We start from the raw sequence: 23,152 nt of genomic DNA on the forward strand, positions 1-23,152 counted from the left end.
GGTTGAATGAGTTCATGTAGCAAGTTAACCTCTTGGGTATGCCGAAAATAAATTTGCCTCATTTAATTATTTTATAACAGAACGTATTTTTATGACCAAAGAGTTTGGAAGAAAAAACTTATCTATTCTCCAGGTGTGTTCTGACGCTTTGTTGTTATATCAATTTACTAAAATTGACATGTTAAATCTGTTACTTTTTGATCCATGTAGACGACCAGTACATTCAGTCACAAGAATTCTTTACAAATCAGTGCATTTAGAAATAAATGTAAGAAGCTAAGGTTTACACATAATTACACATCAGTCTGCTGTTTAGTTGAACTCCCCCTGGAAAAATCTAGGCCATCAGATTATCACCAGTTTTCGCGATTGAAGCGTAAACATGTTTCATTGTAATTTATATGGTAATGGATCCTTTATTGGCATTTTATTTTGAGTTTTGGTAGGATTTTTATGTGACGATTAGGGAACAATCATATAATAAAGTAAATAATGTAAGTTGTTGCGCTAATAGGTTTTGTCTATAATTTGCTTTGTGACTTAAAAGCATTGATATTTTTATATTTCCTATACTTTTTTTTGATTTTCACTTTGAAGCTGGGCAATAATAAGTGCTCATTATCTGCTTATAATGAGGAAACAGTTTTATTTTATGCTCTGTTTAACCTAAGTTCATAGCATGTTTGGGAACTAGTTAATTGGATTTCGGCGGAGGCTTGAAAAATAGAGAGGCCAGGATGTAATTCATTATGACTCTGGATACTAAGAGTTGGCTTCTTGTCTAACCATTACTAAGATTAAGTGTGGTTTTAAAATTAATTGAACTACTCCCGTTACTTATTTATCGCCTTTAACCTTATCAATGGGAATAATTATGATTTGAAATCGCATGGTTGTTGCAAACATTCTCTAACGCTGGCATATCCCTCGTGGTCACATTTAGCGTGCTTCAAGAAACCCTTCATCGTCACATCCACGAACATCATCTATTGGATTTAATTGATAGGGGTATTTCATTATGTTTCATCGCGTCCTTATGCCATTGCCTGATATCAGCGGATACCTTTCAACGGTATCAGATCCGTATTTAGCCAGAGTGAAATACTTAAACCTATTCATTCAGATATTTTTTGTCTATGTTGATGAAAATCTTTTTTGCTATATAATATCAATTATGATGCCATGGAAAATTTTAAATATGCGGTCGCGAGTGATCAAGTCTCGATATCTGCTGCATTTGCAACGCAAGGAACTGATGCTTTCTAATCTCAACTGATGAGTTCTTTGCGTTGTAGTGCGTGTAGGAACTAGTAAAAATTCATCGTTACAAAGACAGCAGATATCGAGACTTGAACTACGGCGACCGGAAAACAAATTCTACAATGAAAAAGAAGATTTATTTAAAATCCACTTTTTAAAATTTTTCACACGTGGAAAGGCGATAAATTAAAATATTTCACTCTAGAGAATTGGGGATTTGTTACGCCTTTTTATCAGCTCTTGACATTGGAGTTCATTTTATTGAAATTTTACCCTTGAAAGTGAACAAATGGCGGTATTTTTATTCGGTAATATGAGGAGACGTTTATTTCTCCTTTTAGCATGTTTCCGGTGTTTTTCGGCATTGATATGTGTTATAATGACAGTATGGAGAGTTTGCAGCTAAAAAAATATTGAGTGTCGTATCGACTCTCGTTTTCTACTGAACTGTACGAATGCCCTTTAAAATTATATCCACGCGGTGGTCGAGGCCATTCAAAAGTTGTTGTCGCTAAGTTAGCTGCTGGATAACTTTCTTCTAAAATTATCAGGAATTTCTTTAAGTATTTTTATTATAATCGGATTTAAATTTTAGGGTTTAATAATATCTCATTGAATTGACGTGCGGCTGGTAATTAGAAACACATACTTTATTTTATATACATAATCAAATTATATCTTTGGTACATTTCATCAGTTATATACAAGTGCGGCAGAAAATGTCTTGTCTCTCTAGAAAATGTAGTTCAAGGCATTGAAAATTAGGCGTAAAGGAATGATGCTGTCTTTTTTTGCTCTTTTTCTAGAATAACAAAAGGAGCAAGTAATTGTGGTACTTAATATTCAAAATTATTCGTGATAAAAATAGAAAATGCTTCAAAATCATCTTTTGTCTCAAATTTAAATTGAAGACCATCGAAATAATTTTTGCAACACAATGGGGAATGTGAAAGCATCATTTCGAAGATAAAGTCATAATAAACGCCATTAGTCATTTTTGTGAAATATTTTTTCAATTTGATTTTATAAACTTCACATCAAGTAGTATGGAAATAGAACTTTGATTATATATATTCTCGGTTATAGATTTGTTATACTTACATTCATTTCTCATAATTTTCATTTTAATGGAAATTGTATGCATTGCAGAAAGACGTCTGTGCATTTTGTATGTTGCCATTTTGACGAATAAATATGACCAGGAATGTCTTTATTCTGTCTCACCAAAAGTACGATGTTTTACGTATATCTTTGTGGGTTACAGTGAGATCTTGACAAAGTTTTAAGTTTTTTCCGGATCAGTTGCCATAGGCATCGCCTGAAAGTGGCACCGCACATTGAATACAACAGGAAGTTGATCGAGAAGTTGGTGTAGTACAGCAGCATGAAAAATTGCTGCAAGCACCACAGGGATGTCGGCGCTCGTTGCTTCCAAAGAGAGAAGAACAGGAAGATGTAAAGCCGAATCACGTAGCTGAAAGATATAAATGGATGATAATTACTGCGAATAAATACTTTACTACACTTACTCTTAGCTATGCGTGATTTTCTCTGAAAAATTCTTCGATATTGTGAAAAAGCAATTAAATTTAAAATTAATCATTTTACTTCACTTTGATGCTGGGATCAACTTTTTCCCAGACCATTTATGAACATTTTATCTTGTATACGAGATTTTCACAGTTTTAAACCGAGTATTAAGCAGTTTTCAGGTTGAATAAACAGTATTCATTCATGCCGCACTGTAAGGAGTCCAATACGGCACTCAGCAGCTTCTCATACGAATATTATAATTATTCAACAATATTCGTAAATTAAAATTATAGACTCATTCTGTCATTAATTGGATGGGATTTGTTTGCCTAAGACAGAAATCTGTATGGGGAAACTATAAAATCCATGACAGCACGATGTAGTAATCAATATTTAATTGAAATACTTACCTAGGCAAATTAAGGAGAACGAATACTGTCGAGATGAGGAGAAGCATTTTGGTTATGCTTTGCTGAGTTCTTGTAGACACCAGATTTCGGGTAGAGGATCGAATATCTGCAATTTAAGAGAGTGTTAATATTCAAAAGCCACCATTTTCCCCATTTACTGGATATAATGGATTTAACTGAACTTTCAATGATAACGGGGCATTGAATAATTTGAGCCAATCTAGGAATGTATATTTAAATGGAATGGGTTTAAAGGAGAAATTATGCGGGGAAAAAAGATTTTTATTCGTCTTTTTAATGCGTCTATGGCTTTCGTTTTATACTTCATAACAATTGTGACATACTTAAAAGGTTTATTTGATAGGGAAAGAACTTTTACGAATTAAAGAGAAATAGCAAATCTCTACTTGTTTTTTTAACATTTAAAATCTAGCAGTTCTTATCGGCAGCTGTTCACAATTTCATGTGTTATGAGGCAGATGGTGTATTTGCTCTTAATATTATTGCTTGAAACTTACGATTGCATCTTAGAGAAACTTCATTGGCTGCGTTGTTTCTCATGTGCCTCGAGTTCGATTTAGTTGAATGGCATGAGTGCTGAGAGGGTCGTCTCCTTGAATTCGGCACCTGTAATAGATATCATGACAAGTACTTCAGCTTAAGGTTATTTGCTATGATGAGGTATTTCTTAACGTTATTAGGGTGGAGGGTTTTCTGAAATGAATTATCATTGTTTTATTATCTGCTGTGTGGAATATTATTGTTTATCTTTAGTAATTTTTGGAGGAAATGGGAATAGTAAAAATGCATTAGAGTGCTTGAATATAAATACGAGTACATATCGCTCTCGTGTATTATGAACTGTTGCATTGCAAGCTGACGCGCTCGCCAGCTTTTTATTTTCAGTGACAATTTTCAGCATGAGTTCCATCAATTCAATCTCAAATTGCAAAACTGCCTAGTGCATTGATACGTCATCATCGAAACGCGTTCTCTTCTTCTTCACTGCAGAGGGTAAAGATATCACACCTGGCAATGACCATTTAACCTTAATATGTAATGCATTAGTAACAACATCAAATATAGGTACAGTAAGAGGCTCGGGGATCATTCCAAATAGACGTAACGGCCGTACTTATTGGAGTTTTGGCGATTTTGTAAAACAATTTCAGATTTTTTCCGGGTCATTATTTTCTTCCTTTTTGGGTATTAATTGGAGTCATACTTTTCTAAACGGTACTAGGCCGTAGCGATTGGGGATCGATATTTAAACAATTTATTTAAAAATAATTTTTTCTAGGTGTTTTTCGATTGTTTTCTATGTATGAATATTTCATAGAGTTCTTTAATTATTCATGGGGAACAGCTTAAGCAATGGTTTTAACATCGTTGAAAATGTACAGAGAAGATATTTTGTCTCAAAATTTGCAGAATAGACGTGATGTGTATTGAATTTACTGCTTCAATGCATATACATTCCGACTCCGTGTTCCCTCGGTTTTTCCTGTCCATCTTGGGTTTTCAGAATCCATTCTGAACCTTAATATATCTTCGCTCCACCGTTTTAGACTTTTCCAAATTCCATTACATGGCTCGTTTTTCTTTCTGTGCCAAAATTAGTATTTATTCGTTTCTCTCTTAGCATTATTTTCGCTATTTGTATCCTGGTCTGATTCTCCGTAATTGTAAATTTGAATTAACATTTGAATCCTTGATCATATCTCATTATTTGCCTTCTACACTTAATATTTTTTGCGTCATAGTTTGCTGGTTTTCGTCTGGTTAATCTGGATGGGTATTCAGAAATTCGCGTGCAAAAGTCATTTTTCATGGAATCTCATTTATGCGATTATATGTTTAAGTTAACTCCTTTTCTCAGATTTATTATTTTTTTAAGATTTATCTTTGACCCCGGAATTTTTAAAATTTATTTAGTTCTCTCGGCGGAAACCATATCCCGTCGGTAAGTTAGATAACTAAATTTCCGTGAAGAAGAACCCCGTTTGCAGTTTTTGTCATCAGAGGTTGCCAACTCTTCCTCACCCGTCTTAGTCGGCGTCGAATTATTTCAATGTTTCTTTTAGTTTCAGGGATTTAAGAGCTGATTAATTAATAATATTTTTACGCTTAAATTTTTGAAGTGAAAATATGTAACCCTTGAAGATTTCGGTCATTTTACGAAAGATTCACTTCGGCTAATGTTAGCTGTGCAATCATTAGAATTAGTTTTTTTGATGTGTTATGTACTTTTACTAGTATGTTGCAGCCGGTAAAAAGCATTTGAGCTTGTTGATTTGAGGAATCTCCACGAGACCTCCTAAATGTGAACCATGAATGTATCAGAATAGAAAATTAGTCTGCATGTGGGTTTGTTTTTACGATTCAGTAGTGTCTAGGATGGAGTCGTCCCTAAAATAGGTTGCACCGCGACGCCCACATTTTCCTCTTGCTCCGGTATAAACTGCAGATTTGCCGTGTGTCGACTCAGTGTATTTCTACTATCATTTTTCTTCGAGCATTGGAAAGGGTTTTTGTGGAAAGTGACAAAGAAAAGAAATTGTCTGTTGACTCGAACATGTATCTGCATTATGTGTGTGTGAAAGCCGCGTGCGCAACATTATGTATTTGCTTGCGGCGCCTTTGAATTAAAACAAATAGATCGTGCAGAGGTGGGAGACAGGATCAACCTGCGTCGTCAGTTGGAATAGTATTTTCGAGTAATAGAATCCAAATGACGATGACAGCCTGTACGTATTTGATATCGATCGAGATGTTTGGGTAATATTTATTTCGAGAAACATGTTATTTAGAGCTCCTAAGGAAAATTTAAATGGAGCATTCAGTAAATGTTATCTTCCTCTTGGAATTCTCAGTTATTCAGTATTCTGTCGCCTTCTGCGTCGGCAAAAAGCTTTGTCCAGCTAGCATTATTCTCCGTTCCCACGCGGAATTTTCTTTAATTTTCCAAAAATCGATGGTATGGTATATAAGGAAGGAATTTCTGAAAAAATGAATATGAATTGATAAATGCTACTCTTTCCGCAAAATTTTGTAAAATTTACTTTTTTTTTGTTGCGGCATATTCACAATTTTCGTAATTTGGCTTCGATTTTAGGTATCAAAATTTTGAGGCTTACGAGGGGTATGTAGTCGTATTTTTATATCGTCTTTAAATGAGTTATATTTGAGTGCGATTATTCCTCTAAATATTCCTGAATGAGCCTTTGTTCTTTAAAAAAAGATGTCGATTTTACGCGCTAATTTGAAATAAATAGCCGAAAAGACAGGTGCACCTCCCATTTTATTTAAATCTTAACCTGTGTTAATATGAGGTGATTATATTATATAAGGTGGTGTGATTATAAGGTGTAATTTTATCGCTAGTGCTCGGTTTATTTGATTTACTGTCATTACTTTCTCCAAATATATGCTCAGTGCATGCTACCTATAGCATTACTTGTAATCCCATGATGTTTATTCACGGTTTAAATGGCGATTAGTGCGAAACATAGAGATACAATTGACACAAAAAAAAACTTCAGGTAGACTGATATCGTATTGAAGTTTTGGGGTATGAATTTAAATGAGGTCAATGAGGTTATAAGGAAATTTATTTTCTTTGAAATTTAGGTGATGAATTCTAAGAATAATGGATGACTATCTCCGAAAAAGTGCGAGTGGCAAAAATCGTGGATTATCTTTAAGCGGAAAAGGGACGATTTTCGTCGTCATTTCCATGAAGTGTTGGCAGTTATATATATTTGATACCGATTACGGCCTTCTTCTTTTTTAGTGAATGACCCATGCATTTTCAAGTAACTGACTTCCAAGCTTAATCATAATTTGAGGCTATCCTTCTGCCCACCTGCATAGCTAAACTTATTTGAAGCCGTTCCATTATTTACTTATGAATTATTAGGCCTTAAGTTAACGCTTTACTATTTACTAAAATAAGAAAAAAGAGGCTAAGAGAATATCAGCTTAGGCAAAGAAAACCCAAGGCTTCCTTTGCCTAAGCTGATATGTTTACTCATGAATGGGTCGAGGTACTTTTGGAGGTACTTGGCCCCGTATTAACTATTAATGCCATCGTTATCTTCTGGGGCCATATGATTTGTTTTTAAGGTGAGCGCCATAATATTTATCAGTCTTTGAGTTTTCTTCTCCTCTTGTTGGTCTTTTAATTTTAACTGTAATTCCGACTTCTAGATTGTAGCATCTCCATTTTGATGTCATTACTATAGCGGTTTTTTGAAGCGTCAATTCTTACGGTCGTGTTTACTGCTGTTGATAAATCGTTAGCGAGCCTCAATGAATTTTTGGTCTCTTTTCTCGTGCTATGAGAGGGAAGGCATTTCAAATGTGAAATACATGTTTTCCTCCGAAAATGTTCGCCCGTGGCTGTGTTTCATAAAAAGGAGACCCTTTGGGGAGGAATTAAGAGATTTTTTTACTCCGTCCTGCCAACTGTTTTCTCTTCTTTTCGGGGAAACCAGGGTAGGAGAGAGGAGACCTCCAGCCTCACCCTCCACGTGTTCGTAACGAATTGCGGATGGAACAAAGTCGGACATGCAAAACTACGGTCACAAATGGGGCTGCGGAAGTTGTGGATAACTTTCGTTGCGGAAAACTGAATTCGCGGGAAGCGTCCCCTGGGAAGAAAAAGAGGGAGAAAAATGAATGGTGGGGGGAGAAGGGTCGAGTAAAAGGAAAGGGAGAGACGGAGGAAGTGGTAATGAATGGAGAAAATGAAGGTTTTAGGGCAAGGAAGGTCAGAGAGCAGGACGTGAACTACAGTTGCGAAGCTGGCGAAGAACGTTCGCCCCATGTGAGTTTTTCCATTTTGAATGAGCCACCGGTGGAATCTCTTTACTCCCTGGGCGGCGAGGGGGAAACTGGGCTGGATGGGCCGACGCGGGATTGTTTTGGCATTACACGTTTCATCGGGTGGAAAATGGTGAGCTAATGTGTCGACGGCGAGCTTTCGCGTCAGTTGCGTATGTTTTTTTCCCACTCTAGCTGACTGGTTACCTCCCACTTTGTCATGAGCGGAATAAATGAAATTATTCTATTAGGGAATGGATGAAATTATCCTACTCCGGAGGGAATGCATTTTATAATGCGAACAACCGATTCCGTGTTGGTGGCTGTGTATCAAGGGATGGGCTCATGCATGTCGGCGTGAATTATGGTCAGAGGTTGAATTTAAATTTTTTTGCCAAGTCGCGTTCAAAGCATTGTTCTTCATAAGCTATTATTTGAGGAGATAGTTACGTAACGATGCTTTTAAGACAAGCACAAAAACGGTGCGCAATTTATGCCCTGTCCTAATGTGAGGGAGTGACTCAAATATCCGTCGTTTTCGACTCCTTAAGGAAATTCCTTCGTGATTTCCTCGTCTTATCCGAAAACTTTTTTCGGGCCACTTTTTATGAGTTCAGCTGCTTTATTTAGTTTTATCGCCTCTAGGACTAAATGTCTCACTTCCCCTCAGTCAGGAATAAATAATCTAACATCTTTTGCGAAATTCTTTTGCTCATTCTCTATGCATATCAATCTTCATATTGTTTTCTGACCATTTTTCCACCTCTTTTTTTATGAATTTTACTTTATAGACTGAATTTTTATTCTTTCAGTTAATGGTGTACGCCGTATTCTCATCTTACTCATAAATCACATAATTATTTTTCCCCCGCCCTTGTGATACACTTGCCTCAGTTTCGAACTTCGGTATGGCCCCCAAATGCATCTTACAATCCCTAAGTCTTTCTTCTCCTTATCCCTTCCACATGATTCCTCTATGCTAAGTTTGGCGTGTATTTCCCTCCCTTTTATGCACCATTCATCACCACGTCCACACCTCGAACGCTTGAAGCAATCATTTCAGACTTCCTCCTTAAGGTTCTAGTTCTCGCTCTACGCTTCGTGGTATTCTAAGAAGCCCTTAGGGAGTCTTTTTTTTGACGAGTTCGAGGTTCAAGTAAATAGCTCCTTCTCGCTCTTTGGACCTCACTTGGGCGTAGCAGTCCTCTTTCCGATGCTTGTAATACAATGATCGTTTTCGTCCACCAAACCAATAAAATTGTTTCTCTTGTTTCTGAAGCTCTCTTTTTTATGCGGAGTCTCTATTTCTTTGTCCACCTCCTCGTTTTGCTAATGTTCCTGTGGATAGATTCGTTCCTTAACTTACGAATTGTAAAAACATTTCTTCATCACCTGATTGTCATCTTGATAGCGCCAAGCTGACGAGAAAACGCATGGTAGTTTGCGCTTTCTACTGTCAAGTTTAAGTTAGTTTTATGATTGTCTCACACCTGATTCCAGTTTTAAGCTCTGCCGTGACTCCATATTCATTTATTCATTCGCTATCAAATAAAGCAACGATGATAACGAACATTTGAGTTTTGCGGTTTTATGCCGTTTATTAGAAGTGATTGGCCATTTCTTTATTTCTAATTTTTTGTTTTCCTTCTTCATTTATTATGGTTGAATGCTCTTTTCTTAAGGTGTTTCTGTTATATTCTTATTTAGGAGCGTTTCCATTATCATTTAAATATTCTTGTGTTTATCGTGTCACTTATTCATATTTAGCTATTAAAAAAACAGTGGGCATCGTTAGTGAATATATAGTATATAGTTGTATAATAAAGTTAAAAAAACTTTTTTTATCTGAGCATTATTTGTGTTGAATACACGTTTGAAAAACAATGGAGTTTTATAAAATCCTTGAAATAAATAAAGAGTCCGTTTTCAAGAAAAACGATCTTGTCTTTGACCCCGTATTCTCTGAATTAACGACAGAGCCATTTTTTGCTGAAAAACTTGAAGTTAATTCTTCTTGGGGCCATTTATCATTCTAAGTAGACGGAATTTGTCGCCTTTTTCTGATGATGTTTTCCATTCTTAATTAATCTCTTTCATGCGTCACGAGTGTAACTACAATCCACTCTTGAACACGCCGCATGAAGTTTAAAGCTGAAAGCTTTTCACGCTGATATGGAATACTATTCATAATTATTCACTATAATTCACTATATAGTACTATATAATTCACTATATTATGAATAGTATTCCATATCATTATAGTAATATAATTCAGCCAATTTCAAATCGCACAGTTATTAAAAGGTGCGACTATATTAATGTGATATATTTAGGTAAAGTCTATTAAGCTAGGTATCTCTAGCGTAGTCAATGGAAACCTAAAAGAGATATTAATGCGCTTACAGGACCCGTCGGAATCAAAGCTGTCCTGTCAAATACACGCAGTGGGAGCTAGGAATAAATGCGCCATTGTATGAGGTGAAATACGTTATATCCCTGTAGTCTGGTTTGCACTCGGAACAACGCATGTACCGTAATAGCCGTACCCAGCCAAATTTTTCCGTCCAAGCGATGATCAATGACGCACCGCTTTACATGCTAGGAATTTTTTAATTTACCTTTTTAATTACTTATAAATGAGAAATAAAATTGATTTTCTCACAGTTAGATGGTTGCAAGATAAAAAATTCTCACCCTGCAGTTCTAATTTATGAATCTTTTCTATCGACTATTTCATTTTTAGGACAAAAATCATTATTCTCAAAATTTGGGAGTGAAATATTTCCTTTAAAGCCAGTAGAGTGTAATTGAACGGCTGTGAAAGAAAGCCTACTTATCTTTTGACGAAAATGAATTAACCGCTCACTTTGATACATGATTACAAACAAAACAATCGGAATTTATTGTGTATGAAACACCCATCATGCCATAGCTTACTCTTTCCCATCCCGATGAACATGGTTGAAACCGGTCTTAAATGTAGTTTAATCTGTGTTAATCGCATACCTGTACATGTCAAGGGAGTGTAGGGAAATTTGGTATGGGTCGCACTTTCAAACTGTGGGTCAAATCCAAGATGCTTTGAAATCCCATAAGCTACTCGAGGTGAACGATTTTAGGCTTTGCTAGAAATGACTGCACGGGCTGTGGCCTTGGTTGAAAAATACTAATAATTGTCATTATACGTTTACTTTGGGATTTAGAAAAAAATTTGGTCGGATTCTGGTGTATTGGCTTAACACGCGAATGCCGAAGAAAATAAACGCCACTCTACAGGTATTTATGCATGTAACGCGAATTTTATGAAGATGAGTTTAAGTACGACTATTTGTGAAAGAAGCCTGACTGAATGCGTACTAGATCGGGGTACAATTCCTCGCACACCCTCCGTATGGCTATATACGGGTAATTTTTGTATTCCAAAAAAACAAAAAAAAAATTAATGGTTAATGAAGCTGCTTGAAAGAGAGAAAAGTGCCATAAATTTCTGCATATCTATGTACATATATTAAGTTTGTAGCTTATAAGTCTGTCTGGTTTTACGCGGTCACACTCTCACAGGAACAGGCAGGCAGGCTGTGGATGGATTTTCAGTCCGTTCATTCTTTGATAGATTATAATTACTTCTTTAGCTTTAAAAATATTAATGTGCCATAGTTGATTTCCTTGAATTTTAACGTATTTAGCTCCATCGACCCTACGAGAATCCAAGAAGTGTCAAATCTAATATGTATTTTCTACTGCTCTTGAAAGCTGTTCGAAAGTTTATAACCCCAATATAAATTCAAATACGAACCTTTTTACGCCGTTGAAAAGTTTTGTCTCTGATGTTTTCCTTCGTATATCTTATTGATGTGAATTCTAGTTTTCATTTCGTTCGAGGAAAAAACATTCCATTAAGTATTTTCCAAAAACTTCTTCGGCTCGTGTAAATATCGTGACGTACGTATCAGTTTAAAAAAATCATTTTTATTTATTTCATCGTCTGATTTATTCGTGCACTTATTTTGTGAAAATGCTATTGTTTTATTTTATCCTTTATAATTTAATTATTTCCAAATTCTTGCAATTCTGAATAGATTTTACTCTCCTTTCCGCTACATCTATTAATTGCACTCATCAATTTCCGAAACATGGTCTTTTTCCAATCATATGTAGGACAAGATTAAGATCTTATTTACAAGCTTTTTATGTTACTCTTTTAACTAGTCTTTGGCTCAGTTAAATACGCGTTTACCCGCATTTTGACGTGGTGTGAGTTGGATCAAATGCTGTGGCCTATAACTTAAATTACTTTTGCCTTCTTGAGCACAACTTAGTTATTCACGCAAGTGACTGTCCTAATAATTCATTTGGAAACCATCCAAACTTCCAGTTGAATTATATCTCCCGTTCGTGGTAAAACCTTCGACCATCTTGGCTGGGCGAGGGTTAAGCTTTAAATTTATATTACAGGAGCTTACTTTCAGAAGTTAACCTACTCCTCCGCGGAAAGGAACAATCAAAGCTCAATAGGGAACTCCCAATTTGCTCGCAAAGGGTAACTGGAAAGATCGATAGTTTGTGGATGCTATCATGCGATGCTTCACACCAAACTTCCAGTTTTTTCCCTTGCATAACATAAAAATGGTTTTGCGTGAAGTTCAATCACGGGCTTCGACTCATCTGGAGATTATGCTATTTATTATTCTGCGTCAAATGGCATATAATCTATAATTTCGGCGTTTCATATCGTATATTTATTTTTATGGAGATTCATCGCATTTTTTCTTGGTCGCTAGGAACGAATTAACTTTTGGAAAAAAAGAGTAGTTTCATTGTTGAGAAAACTCTTATTGGCGACTGAAACATTTCATTTACCTACTTCATGCATCTCACTATGTAATCAAAGGATGACCAGTAATAGACGTTTTTAAGAGTTCGAACTTTGTTTCTTAGTGACTTAAATTACGTGTACGTATGCAGAATTGCTAGTTACATTTGAACAATGAAGTGATAAATGTAAATTTTTTAGTGGATATTTCGATGGACGCCAGTAGTATCAAGCATGGAGCATCTATCTTAGGACAAATAAGCTTTGCATATGGCCTAATTTGCGCATCCCTCATGTTAAAAATCAGTCATTACTGAGTTTTTGAATACGTGAATCGTGTTACCCTGTCTTGATTATTTAATGCCGAAATCGGGTCTCTGTCCTTGTTTCTCGAGCCGTAATCCTTTAACGCTTGTTCCGTAATAAAAATACAGTTTTGAGTTGATTTAACAATCTCCTTATAGATTAAGGAATGCCAATGACTTTTAAGCTCAGTTGAGAGCATTCAGAGAATGAAATTAACACCAACGAAGGATTGACCATTATTACATTGACCATTATTATTAAATATTGACCATAAATCTAGTGTAGTGTTGAAAAATCTTCTCATATTCCCTGGTGTTTCCTCCTTTCTGTACCCTAAGTTCTCATATTTGAGTTGATATTAACGTAATTCCTCCCTATTATTATTAAATTGATAGGTATTTGGTATGAGTAGTAGTATTTTTATGTATATGTACATATAGTCCTAGCTCCTTTTGTTGTCATGCATATCTATGTTTATTCGATTATAGTCAAGTGGTATCGTCATTTCTTCTTTTTGCAATTCTCTTTTGGCATCAAAGATTAATGAATCTGCATGTTCCTTTCTTGCTCCTCTGAAATCTGCATGAATCTACGTGCTCACCCCTTCAATTGTAAGGTATTAATTTACCATATCTACACGTAATGGAGCAGAGTTGTGAATTTCAGGTTCAAGTTTTTAATGGTTGCCTTTTACTGCACTTAGAAAAGAAGCCTGGCTCTAGTTCTGGTGGATTTTTTACGCTCAATTTTTGCGTAGTAGTCAGCGCGGATGCTGTTGTAGAAGGCAAAAAAAATTTATAAAATCCTTCAGTTCAGTTCAAGTTCTTTTGTGAATGTATGTTCGAATTATGTACCTTGTCTTCTGGTACTAGAATTCTACTGAATAATTTGAGTAGTTGCTCTCCGATATTTAGAAAGTAATATTTTTATGACAAATTCGTGGCGATTAATGGTATTCGAGGAGAACTTTTATCGGTGTAATATTCTCAATAGTGTAAGTTTTTGCAGCACATGAATGGTCAATGGTCAATCTCTTACTTACTTCACTTTAGTTTCTTTTATATCTTAAAGGTAAGGCGAGGTTAACTAATTTAGCTGAAGTTGTAGTATTTTTTTGCGTTATCAGTAAAGTCATAATTTACTAGGCTGCGTTAAAGCTGGTGGAGACAACGCTTCAAAATTATTATTAAAAACTAAAGTTGTTAGTCGACCATTAGGTTGGTTGATTGGTAAAATGGATTGTTTTTACCGAAGTCAATACATGACGTTGCAATGGAAAATGAAAAACACACATGGAGAGACATATACAGAAGTAATAAAATATAAACTTCACCTTAAACATAGTAAAATACAAAAATTAAGAAGACCCGTACAATTCAATTCTATTTAATCTTATCATGAAGGTCTTTAGGTTTCGCGGGAAGAGTTCAAACACACCCTTTGATAGACTTCCAATACCCATCCTCCGATGCGGGAAAGCATATTTCACAGTGTTTGAAAGCTGTTTCGGAGGGTCTGTCTATGAGTAATTCTCTCGGTAGGCCGTCGTGGCGACAAGACGCGTGACTTTTTATTTTGTTTATTATGCCCCTTGTGTCTTGATACAAAAGGGTGGCAAGAAATGTGATCCAAAACATTTCATGATATATCATTTGTTTTTTTTACACCTTGGAAAAACATTCTTTGGACGCTGACGCTTTAAAAAAATTATCATTCTCAATCCACCCTTCACATTAAGAGAAATATTTTCCAGAGCGTCATTACCTATTCCCTTCCTTCGAATGCGTTGAATGAATATGCGTTTTGAAATATTCGAAACCTTGTAAAATATGCAAAGGGTAAAATCATTTAGTCCTAAAAACGAATACAATTTTATTTAGAAACTTTTCTCAATGCTTTAAAGCCTTCTATTAAAATTATATATTTTCTTCCTCTGAAAAAATCTCCTTTTGCTCCTAGCTCTAAAATTTGAGAAACGTTCATCACCTCCGCTGGTACGAAGTGATGACGTAATCAGCGTCGCAGTATAGCATTGCTGTGTCAATCCACGTGTAACCTTTGCTGTGTGAGCTTGAAACCATAGGAGTTCAGGAACCTTTTCTCTCTACATTTTCAATAAAATTTTGGTGTGAGAAATAGCTATCCTCTAGAGTTAGCGTTAGGCATTCATATTTCGTTTAAATTTAAGATTTGATAAGAGCCAAGCACTTTTAGGCTCACGAGTGAGTTGTCATGAAGGTGTTTAAAGCCAATGGAAGAAATTCGCTCACATATTATAATTCGTTCTGAGAGAACCTGGATCATTCTGCAATTCGGGTTTAAATCCCATCAAGTCAAATAACTTTTTTGCTTTTCTGCTTTTGGTGCTTATATCTATGACCTGCACGCGTGCCTGCGTTCAACGCCACTTGTTAATGTAGTGTTTTTGGTTATATTCGATTGGTATATATTCCCTCGGTCATTATCAATTTGTTGGCACAATTTGGGACGACAGGATATACTTCAAGAATAAAATACATCGTTGTTATTTTTATGAACGATGATAAAGCTTTATTAACCCCCGCGTCAGAAAATTGGAAATAATGATACTTGATGATTAAAACTCCCTCTCTTTATCTCAGGGTTTCACACCCTAATTATCTTAACGCCTCAAAGAACTAATTGTATTGTTTGAGTGAGCGGGGAATTTTTATGAAAATGTAAAGAGATAATTGATTTTTTAAGAATATTCTCACAAGTTTACTCTTTAATCATTAGCGTGAATTTCTATAGCCTGGATCCAGTTTGATTGAAGATCCGATTCAAAGAACCAGATAATGATAACTTTTCGAGAAAATGACACGTCCTATTATGCATGAAGCTCCTCCTCCCAATTACCAGTAGAGATTTTTATTTTCGTCAGTAGATGTTATTTGTGAGATAGTAACCAACTTAATATCAGGAATGACAATTTCAGCTGTTAAAGAGAAAAAGAAGCCTCGCTAATTATGCTGGAATTGCATTTTCCCTTATATGGGCTAGAAACCAATTCTGGCTCTCAGGTCAACACTTTTAACATTACCACTCCCATTTAGATCAAGTGACACTTAACTTTAAATAGATTCGCTTTAATAGCAAATTTCTATCGGCGAACGATAAATGTTTCTCTACACAGTATGTTTTAACAGTATTAATTACGTGAGTAACTTAGATAAAAATTTAGTATCTACATTGTTCTTAGCTGTTTCCATGACAATTTATATCAACTCAAGCGTGTTTGAAAGAATCAGCTCTATATTAAACAACATTTTTGTACTATTTCAATTATTGGAGATGACTTAACAGGTTTGACGGCATTTTTTAATGAGATATTCGATTTTATGACTGTGAAATGTACGAGCCATATTGATTGTTGTAAGTTGCAAAGCACCTAATTTGGTATCATACGCCGGTTAGAGTTAAAGCATTAAGTAAGCAATATGCGTGCTCATGGGAGTGTATATTTATGATTTATGTAATCAGTTTGTTCGAATTAGCTTCCTACAATTATTATCTCTCGAAGTTAACTCCCAAGTCCCATTTTGTAAAATTGCAAATAAAAATAATATTTGCGCTCTACAAATTAAATTTCATTAGCGATACTTTGTATTCATTCATTATTTGACGGCAGAATTAAAATGCAGAATACATTGTGAGTGGAGAGAATTAAAAAATAATTTTTAATTTCTGTTTTTTAATTGGAACTCATCTCCTTTCGGCCGTAAACAGTGCTATTTTTGCATGTACTTTAGAGTGGTTTTAATTGCTATACTGTGGTACAAATGACCTCGTTTAGATAATGTAGCTAAACTATAGTTCTGGGAAAATTTTAGCCATTCACTAAGAAATACATGTCTTACCTATTTATATGCGGATCGTTGTGATTTTTAAACAAATATTGCAAGTTGAAGGAATTCTCGATTCTCGAACTTCGATCCTATTTCAAATATTGCAAGGATCGGGTATTTGAACGTGGATTAAGTTGGTAGGTACTAAATTGAAAGACCTGGAGCTTAATATGTTATGGTATTAATGTTTTACCAAAAAATATCATCCATGTTGAGTGATGCAAAGGCTGGTTTAATGTTTTTTATAAAATATTTTGCAAAATTCTCATCATATAAACGCTAGGCTGCTTGTTTCCCTGTTTTTATCCAAGGATTTATAATCCTTTGTATTCAAAACTGCCTGGAGTCAATTTCCATATAATGCTAGCCATGATTCTCCTGACTCTCTCTTGTGGCCTATTGGTTGTTTTGAAGGACTCACTGTTTTACGTCGAAATTTTTCTGATGACCTTCAATATGTCTCCCGTAAACAACGTATTGCAGCGCTATTGCTGTTTTGCCGCCAGAGGGCAGCGTACTTTGGAGAAATATATGAAGGTGCTTAGCTGATCATGCACAGGTACATAGTCCGGGTACGTATTGAGGGTCACAAGAAGACATACGAGTCACTCAGCGTTATCACAACTAGCCTATCGTCTAGCCTAATGGCGTATCGTTACTTTGAAATTATTAAATTTTTTATTAAAAAAACTCTACGTTAAATAGTTTTCACCTAATTTTAATCCTCGACAAGAGATGTAGATTGCGCTCAAATAAAGAAATGGCAATACAACAGTTACCTACTGGGTATTTTTGCTGCTATTAATACTCTAAAATGGCGAAATAGAATTGTATGTTGACGTAGCGAGGATTCTTTAAACCAGTTTTTCTTGCCTAGTTAATTTAGAAGCGGAGGTTATATACTTTCATCGTTACGCTATGTTTACATTAAGTATTTCTAGGAAGACTTATTTTGCTTTAACTACGCTCAATTTTCTAGATTCTTTATGAATGGAAGTGGAAGGTCTTGGAGCTTAATCGCATTGAAGATATTCTAACTTAAGTTTCACCACCTCTCCAATGAGGATTCCCAGATATAAATAAAATTTATTGGTGACCTAAAGTATTGCAATGATGGTATGAAAGCACCTTTACCTCGTAAATAATATGTAAATTTAACGTTACAAGGAAAGAGGCTAATTATGCGCATGAGATTAACATGTATCTACTTCTTAGATATTACGAAATATCTATTTATATTCCTTATATTATCCGGTTACTTATAGGTTTTTGGAGTGGGCGAGAGAGAAAATTTGAATGATGCAAAAACTTTTAGCATATCGCTAGAGTTACTTAAAATGGAAAAAAGTTAAAGCTATAGTTGTTGAAGTGGATTGGTCGAAATATTAGACAAATGCATGAATTGACCATCACAGGTATATTGCTGCAGAAGAATAGTTTGAGTCCATATGATAATTTCGTGTGATAGCTGTTTGAACCTTTTTTTTATGGAATATGAAAGGATTGAACGCCGTCACAGATGCGTAACTGATGGCATCGCGTCGATTTCCTGCGCTCACCTTTCACCGTTTCGCCCTTGAGGAATGCTCGATTACACTTCCAGACTTTTATTCTCCATCATGTAAGCATATGTAACATTATCCTCGGAGGGACCCTAATGATATGTTCGCTTGTCCTTCAGATCTTACAATGCGATTTTCTGCTCTCCCTTTTTCTGTGTTGACGTAGTGGGTTAAACCTTGGGCTTATTATCAAAGCGTCTCAAGTTCAAAAACCGGTGATTTCCAAAACACTTCCGAGCAGAGTGGCTTGGGGTAAAATTTTGCGGCGCCTTTAAACTTAGAACGGTAATGATGGGAATGAAGGTGCTGAACGAATTGCCTATAATAAAGTGATGTATAAATACATAGCTATGTATAGCATTATCGGAGCAAAAGTATTTTTTCAATATTTTTATGCCCTTCTAAGTGTTGCATAATGAATTGCTAATATGCATATCTTTTATTACTTAACTGGAGCTTTGCGTCACTGGAGAGTTAGCGTTTTTATTAATTTACATTAGTGGAAATAATAACAGGGAAACAGGGTTATAGAAGACGGAAAAGAGAGTCCATGATGAGAAATCGTATCTAAGGATTTTTGATAATGTGCTCATATGTATTTCAACAAATTTTATTGCATTATTTCTCACATCTGTATGGCGTCGTATTTTTCACCAGCATACCATGAAGTCACCGGTAAATAATGTCCGATGAGAAATGGCGTAAATGCTAAGTCAGAATTTAGGTAATTCTGGCGCCTTTGATCAGTGCTAACCTTCTGTTTATATCAGAATCCAACCAGCATTGTCAGAGCTTTGTATAAGGCCGCTGCTTGTTTCCAGGTAGCCACTTTGTTCAGCATAGATGTACTTTCTCTTGCAATGACACAAAACGGCGGAAATTGCCTTGCAGCCTGACAGCGGAATCCTTATCATCAAGCCTCGTCTTCTCTTTGCTCAGTCATTTAGGCTGAAATTGGCATATCCTCAATTTCGCTGACTTGTCGTCCTTTGCTAATGAGAATTCATTTACTCAGCGCGGTAGTGTTTGGTGTTTTAGCTCACATTAGAGTGCCATTCTGTTTGGAATATCGATTTGTGGAACCTTGAAACGTGCGGGTATACATGCGTTGAGAAAAAAATTTCTGGTTCAATACCTCGCCGTGAGCCGGGAAGACGGGAACTTGTGGGAATAAATGCGTTTGATAAGAGGATGATATCAAATTGACTATTGAGTAAAGCAATTAGGACGGAGTGACTTGGACTCACTTACTCAAGGGAGGCACACGAAGTCGAAGACGTGGGGTTAATTGACGGGAAGAGAGATGTTTTAAACGGTGGTGGCAGGGAAATCAATATTGGGGAACATGCACAATATTTTTAAAGTACTGGAATAAGAAGGCCTCTACCTCAAATGTACTAGCCAAAAATTTCGCGCATGAATAATGCTTTTTAGCTGATTTATGAGTCTTTAAAAATTGATCTTCATCGGCTGCTTGAAAACACGACGTCATCGGAGCGTGACGTCACGGCACGGTATCCACCGATGACAGACTAAGAAAGTGGATAGAAAATCGATCTACGAGGGCTCAAATGCAAATTTGGCGAAAATAATTGCTGTTTTAACGACAAAATGCAGACTGTGAATATTTTGGGTTGCCAAGGCGTTGTTGAAACAAATAAAGGGGATTGTTTGGGGAAAGGAAAGATTAAATGAAAATAAGCTGGTTGCAGATTGTAATCTACGTCGGACACCCACATCATTTTGTTTGTGAAATAAGTGTATTGCAGCATGAATATTCAATAGACAAATGTATGAAAACCATATATATCGTATTTAGTGCCCCGCCACTCAAGTACCTTTATTTCTCGCCGGAAAAGGTTTTTGCTTGTGCCCTAAAGGACAAAAATAAGAGAAGAAAGTGGCTGATGACCCACGGAATGGAGTTAAATACTTTATTTACATTGTCAACGGGATATTTATCAACATAAGTACGCTCTTGAATCAGGGTTACCGTAGGGTTTTATCAAATCGCCAGTTTTTCTCGGATACCCACCAAATTTACGATGCATCACTGATTTCACCTTGTAAATAACCCTAGAAATGTACCTAATAGTCCACCGATTGTAGGATTATATACATAAAAGTAGGTGGCTATACATGAGAATAAATACTGATTACGATTAAACCACGGGGAAAAATAAGGAGTATACAAGAAATGTGCGGCTTTTGCTAAGGTAAACTAAGTATTTGCTGCTGTGATACCCATAAATTTCGCCGCATGTCAAAGCAAAATCTAAAATTTCGTCTCGTCTCTGCAGTGGGTTTCTGTTAAAAAACAGGAACTTGAGTAAGTACAGCGTAAATAGTACTTGAAACTTATTTCCGCGTCTATCAAATACTTTTTTTTACCTTTTCACGATCATTTGGATCTTAACTTCGGCCGATTAGGGAAAACTATCTACGCTCCGCATGGTAGTAACTAAGTAAATACATAAGATAGATTTTCAGCTAGCAATGGATATAATAAATCTTAATGGATTATAAATAAATATTTAAAAACGTTCGTAAAATAATTTTCATTAATCGCATAATTATTTACCTGCCTTATTTTACTCCCGCATCGCGCTAGTGACGAAGCAATCACTGTTTTTCAGAAAATCAGCCGTCATAAGGAAGTCGACCAAAAGTAAAATGAGGTATTTTTTTATCCCCAAACCACCGAATACAGCTCATGTTGGCCATTTTACATCGGGGTATTCAACAAATTTAATAATTAAACGCACACGAACAACCATGCCGTGGACAGGGGAAACCTACCCAGGCGGGACTCGAACCCGCGACCTCTTGTTTGGCAGGCGAGGACGTTACCCCGCCGCCACCGAGGCCGGCATTTTGCTTTCTTAAATCCATCATAAGTCAATTTGTCCTTTTAGGAACTACTACAAAGCTCGACGAAGATTTTTACTTCGATATCTTGCATTCAAGGCTCTACCACTCTACTCTCTTAGCTAAGTGAATGGTGTATGATACCGTGCGATGACGTCAGAAGGTGTTTCAGGTCACGTGACTTCAAGCGATATTTGAGCATTTTTAATCAGCATTTATTGACGCTTGTGGAGTACTAGGAGAGTTTTGGCTCATATATTTGGACTCGTGAGAAAATGTTCTATTCAATGAGACTAACTAGCATGATGAACAAATTTCATGCATGTTCCCCATTGTAGTCAGTGCATCGAGCGATCGCTGTTCGAGTGAGCTCGTTTAATCTTCCATTGCGGAGTGACAAACAGAGTAAGGATCAGTGGTAGAGGACGGGTGACGTCACCTCTTTGGTCCCAACGTATCTCGAGCGTCTCAATGGGAAGGTGGTGGTATTGTGTCACGTGACATGCATATGATTTGCGAATCGCACTCTGTTTCTGTGCATTTGGGTGATAAGGAAAGTCATTCAAGTGAAGCTCAGTAACCATTCGTAGGTGTTTAAAGGTAAAAAAAAAATATTTCAAATCGCTTCATGGTATTTCATTTTGTTGTGTGCCTAAGTTTTCCTCCCGGTCTCGTTGATGCGCAAGTTTCCCACTTCACGTGATAAATATGATTATGATGGGTACACGTGTTAACCGAAGAGGGTGCCAGCTACCCCCTTACCTAAAGTAAATGGCCTTCACTGAGGGTTGAATGGAAAGGATTGCGTGCGTGAAGGGAGCCTTTACCTGAGGGAGGGAACGACGAAGAAAGTCCTCAGCAAGAGCGAAATGGAGAGAGAAATCAAATAGATGATAGGAGTACTGAGTTTTATGATTCGGAAACTCGGTCGCTGTGAAAGGATGTTGCGTACTGGCACTGAACACTTTAATCTTTACGTTTAATCTTAGGAACGGCCATGGAAATATTTTGATTCTAGAATGGAATGAAAATAAGGCAGTGCTGCAGGGATGAGGGATAATGAACAGGAAAATTCAGAGGTATTCGCCGAATGAAGCATGGAGAGTTGACAGCGGTATAGCACAAACTAAGGTGGAAAAGATGCTTTATATTTTGATGAAGGGATTGTTTTAAGCGAAGGTATATAGATAGAGATTGCCTAGGAAAACGTGAACGCGGGAAATGAATACTACTCGAATAATATTGTGCTTACTTATTTGTGGACAAATTTTATCGCTTTTTTGGTTAAACAATGTATGAATTAAAGAAGCATTTTCATGCGACAAGCCTGGTAAATATTGAAGTAGAACTTATTGAGAACATGATACAGTGGTAATAAAACTTCCGAAAATAGCACAATGAGCAATATTGCAGGCGTCAATTTTACATCACTTTAGTGTAATTTAAATGAAATTTAACAACATATTTCCTTTCATAGATAAGAGAAGTTTCTTTTTATTTTCGATAGCGAAAATATTTTATGGTTAATGAATACAATGTAGTTTTTCTTCAAGTATATCATTAGAATTTCTCATTTATCATAAAAAAATTAGAAAATTGTTGCGTACTATTTTTCAACCTGAAGCAGTAGTTCCTTTTGTGAGTTAATGTTATTTAAGTCTAAAAGAATATTAGAGCATACGTGGTGCTTGGTTTAATATCAAAACCTAG

At 36.1% G+C, this 23,152-nt stretch overlaps 1 protein-coding gene across 1 annotated transcript in view; it reads right to left on the reverse strand.

Annotated features, from left to right (window-relative positions):
• Positions 1-1,892: 1,892 nt before the first annotated feature.
• LOC124162760 overlaps positions 1,893-23,152 on the reverse strand; it is a 67,620-nt gene continuing 46,360 nt past the window's right edge. Inside the window, exons 4-6 of the mRNA XM_046539397.1 lie at positions 3,722-3,830; positions 3,204-3,309; positions 1,893-2,734 (exon numbers count right to left, since the gene is read on the reverse strand). Coding sequence (XP_046395353.1) covers positions 2,500-2,734; positions 3,204-3,309; positions 3,722-3,830 — 450 coding nt within the window. The 3' untranslated portion in view covers positions 1,893-2,499. The remainder of the gene's footprint in view (positions 2,735-3,203; positions 3,310-3,721; positions 3,831-23,152) is intronic.

Source organism: Ischnura elegans, chromosome 7 (genome assembly GCF_921293095.1).
Source record: "Ischnura elegans chromosome 7, ioIscEleg1.1, whole genome shotgun sequence".
Lineage (NCBI taxonomy): Eukaryota > Metazoa > Arthropoda > Insecta > Odonata > Coenagrionidae > Ischnura > Ischnura elegans.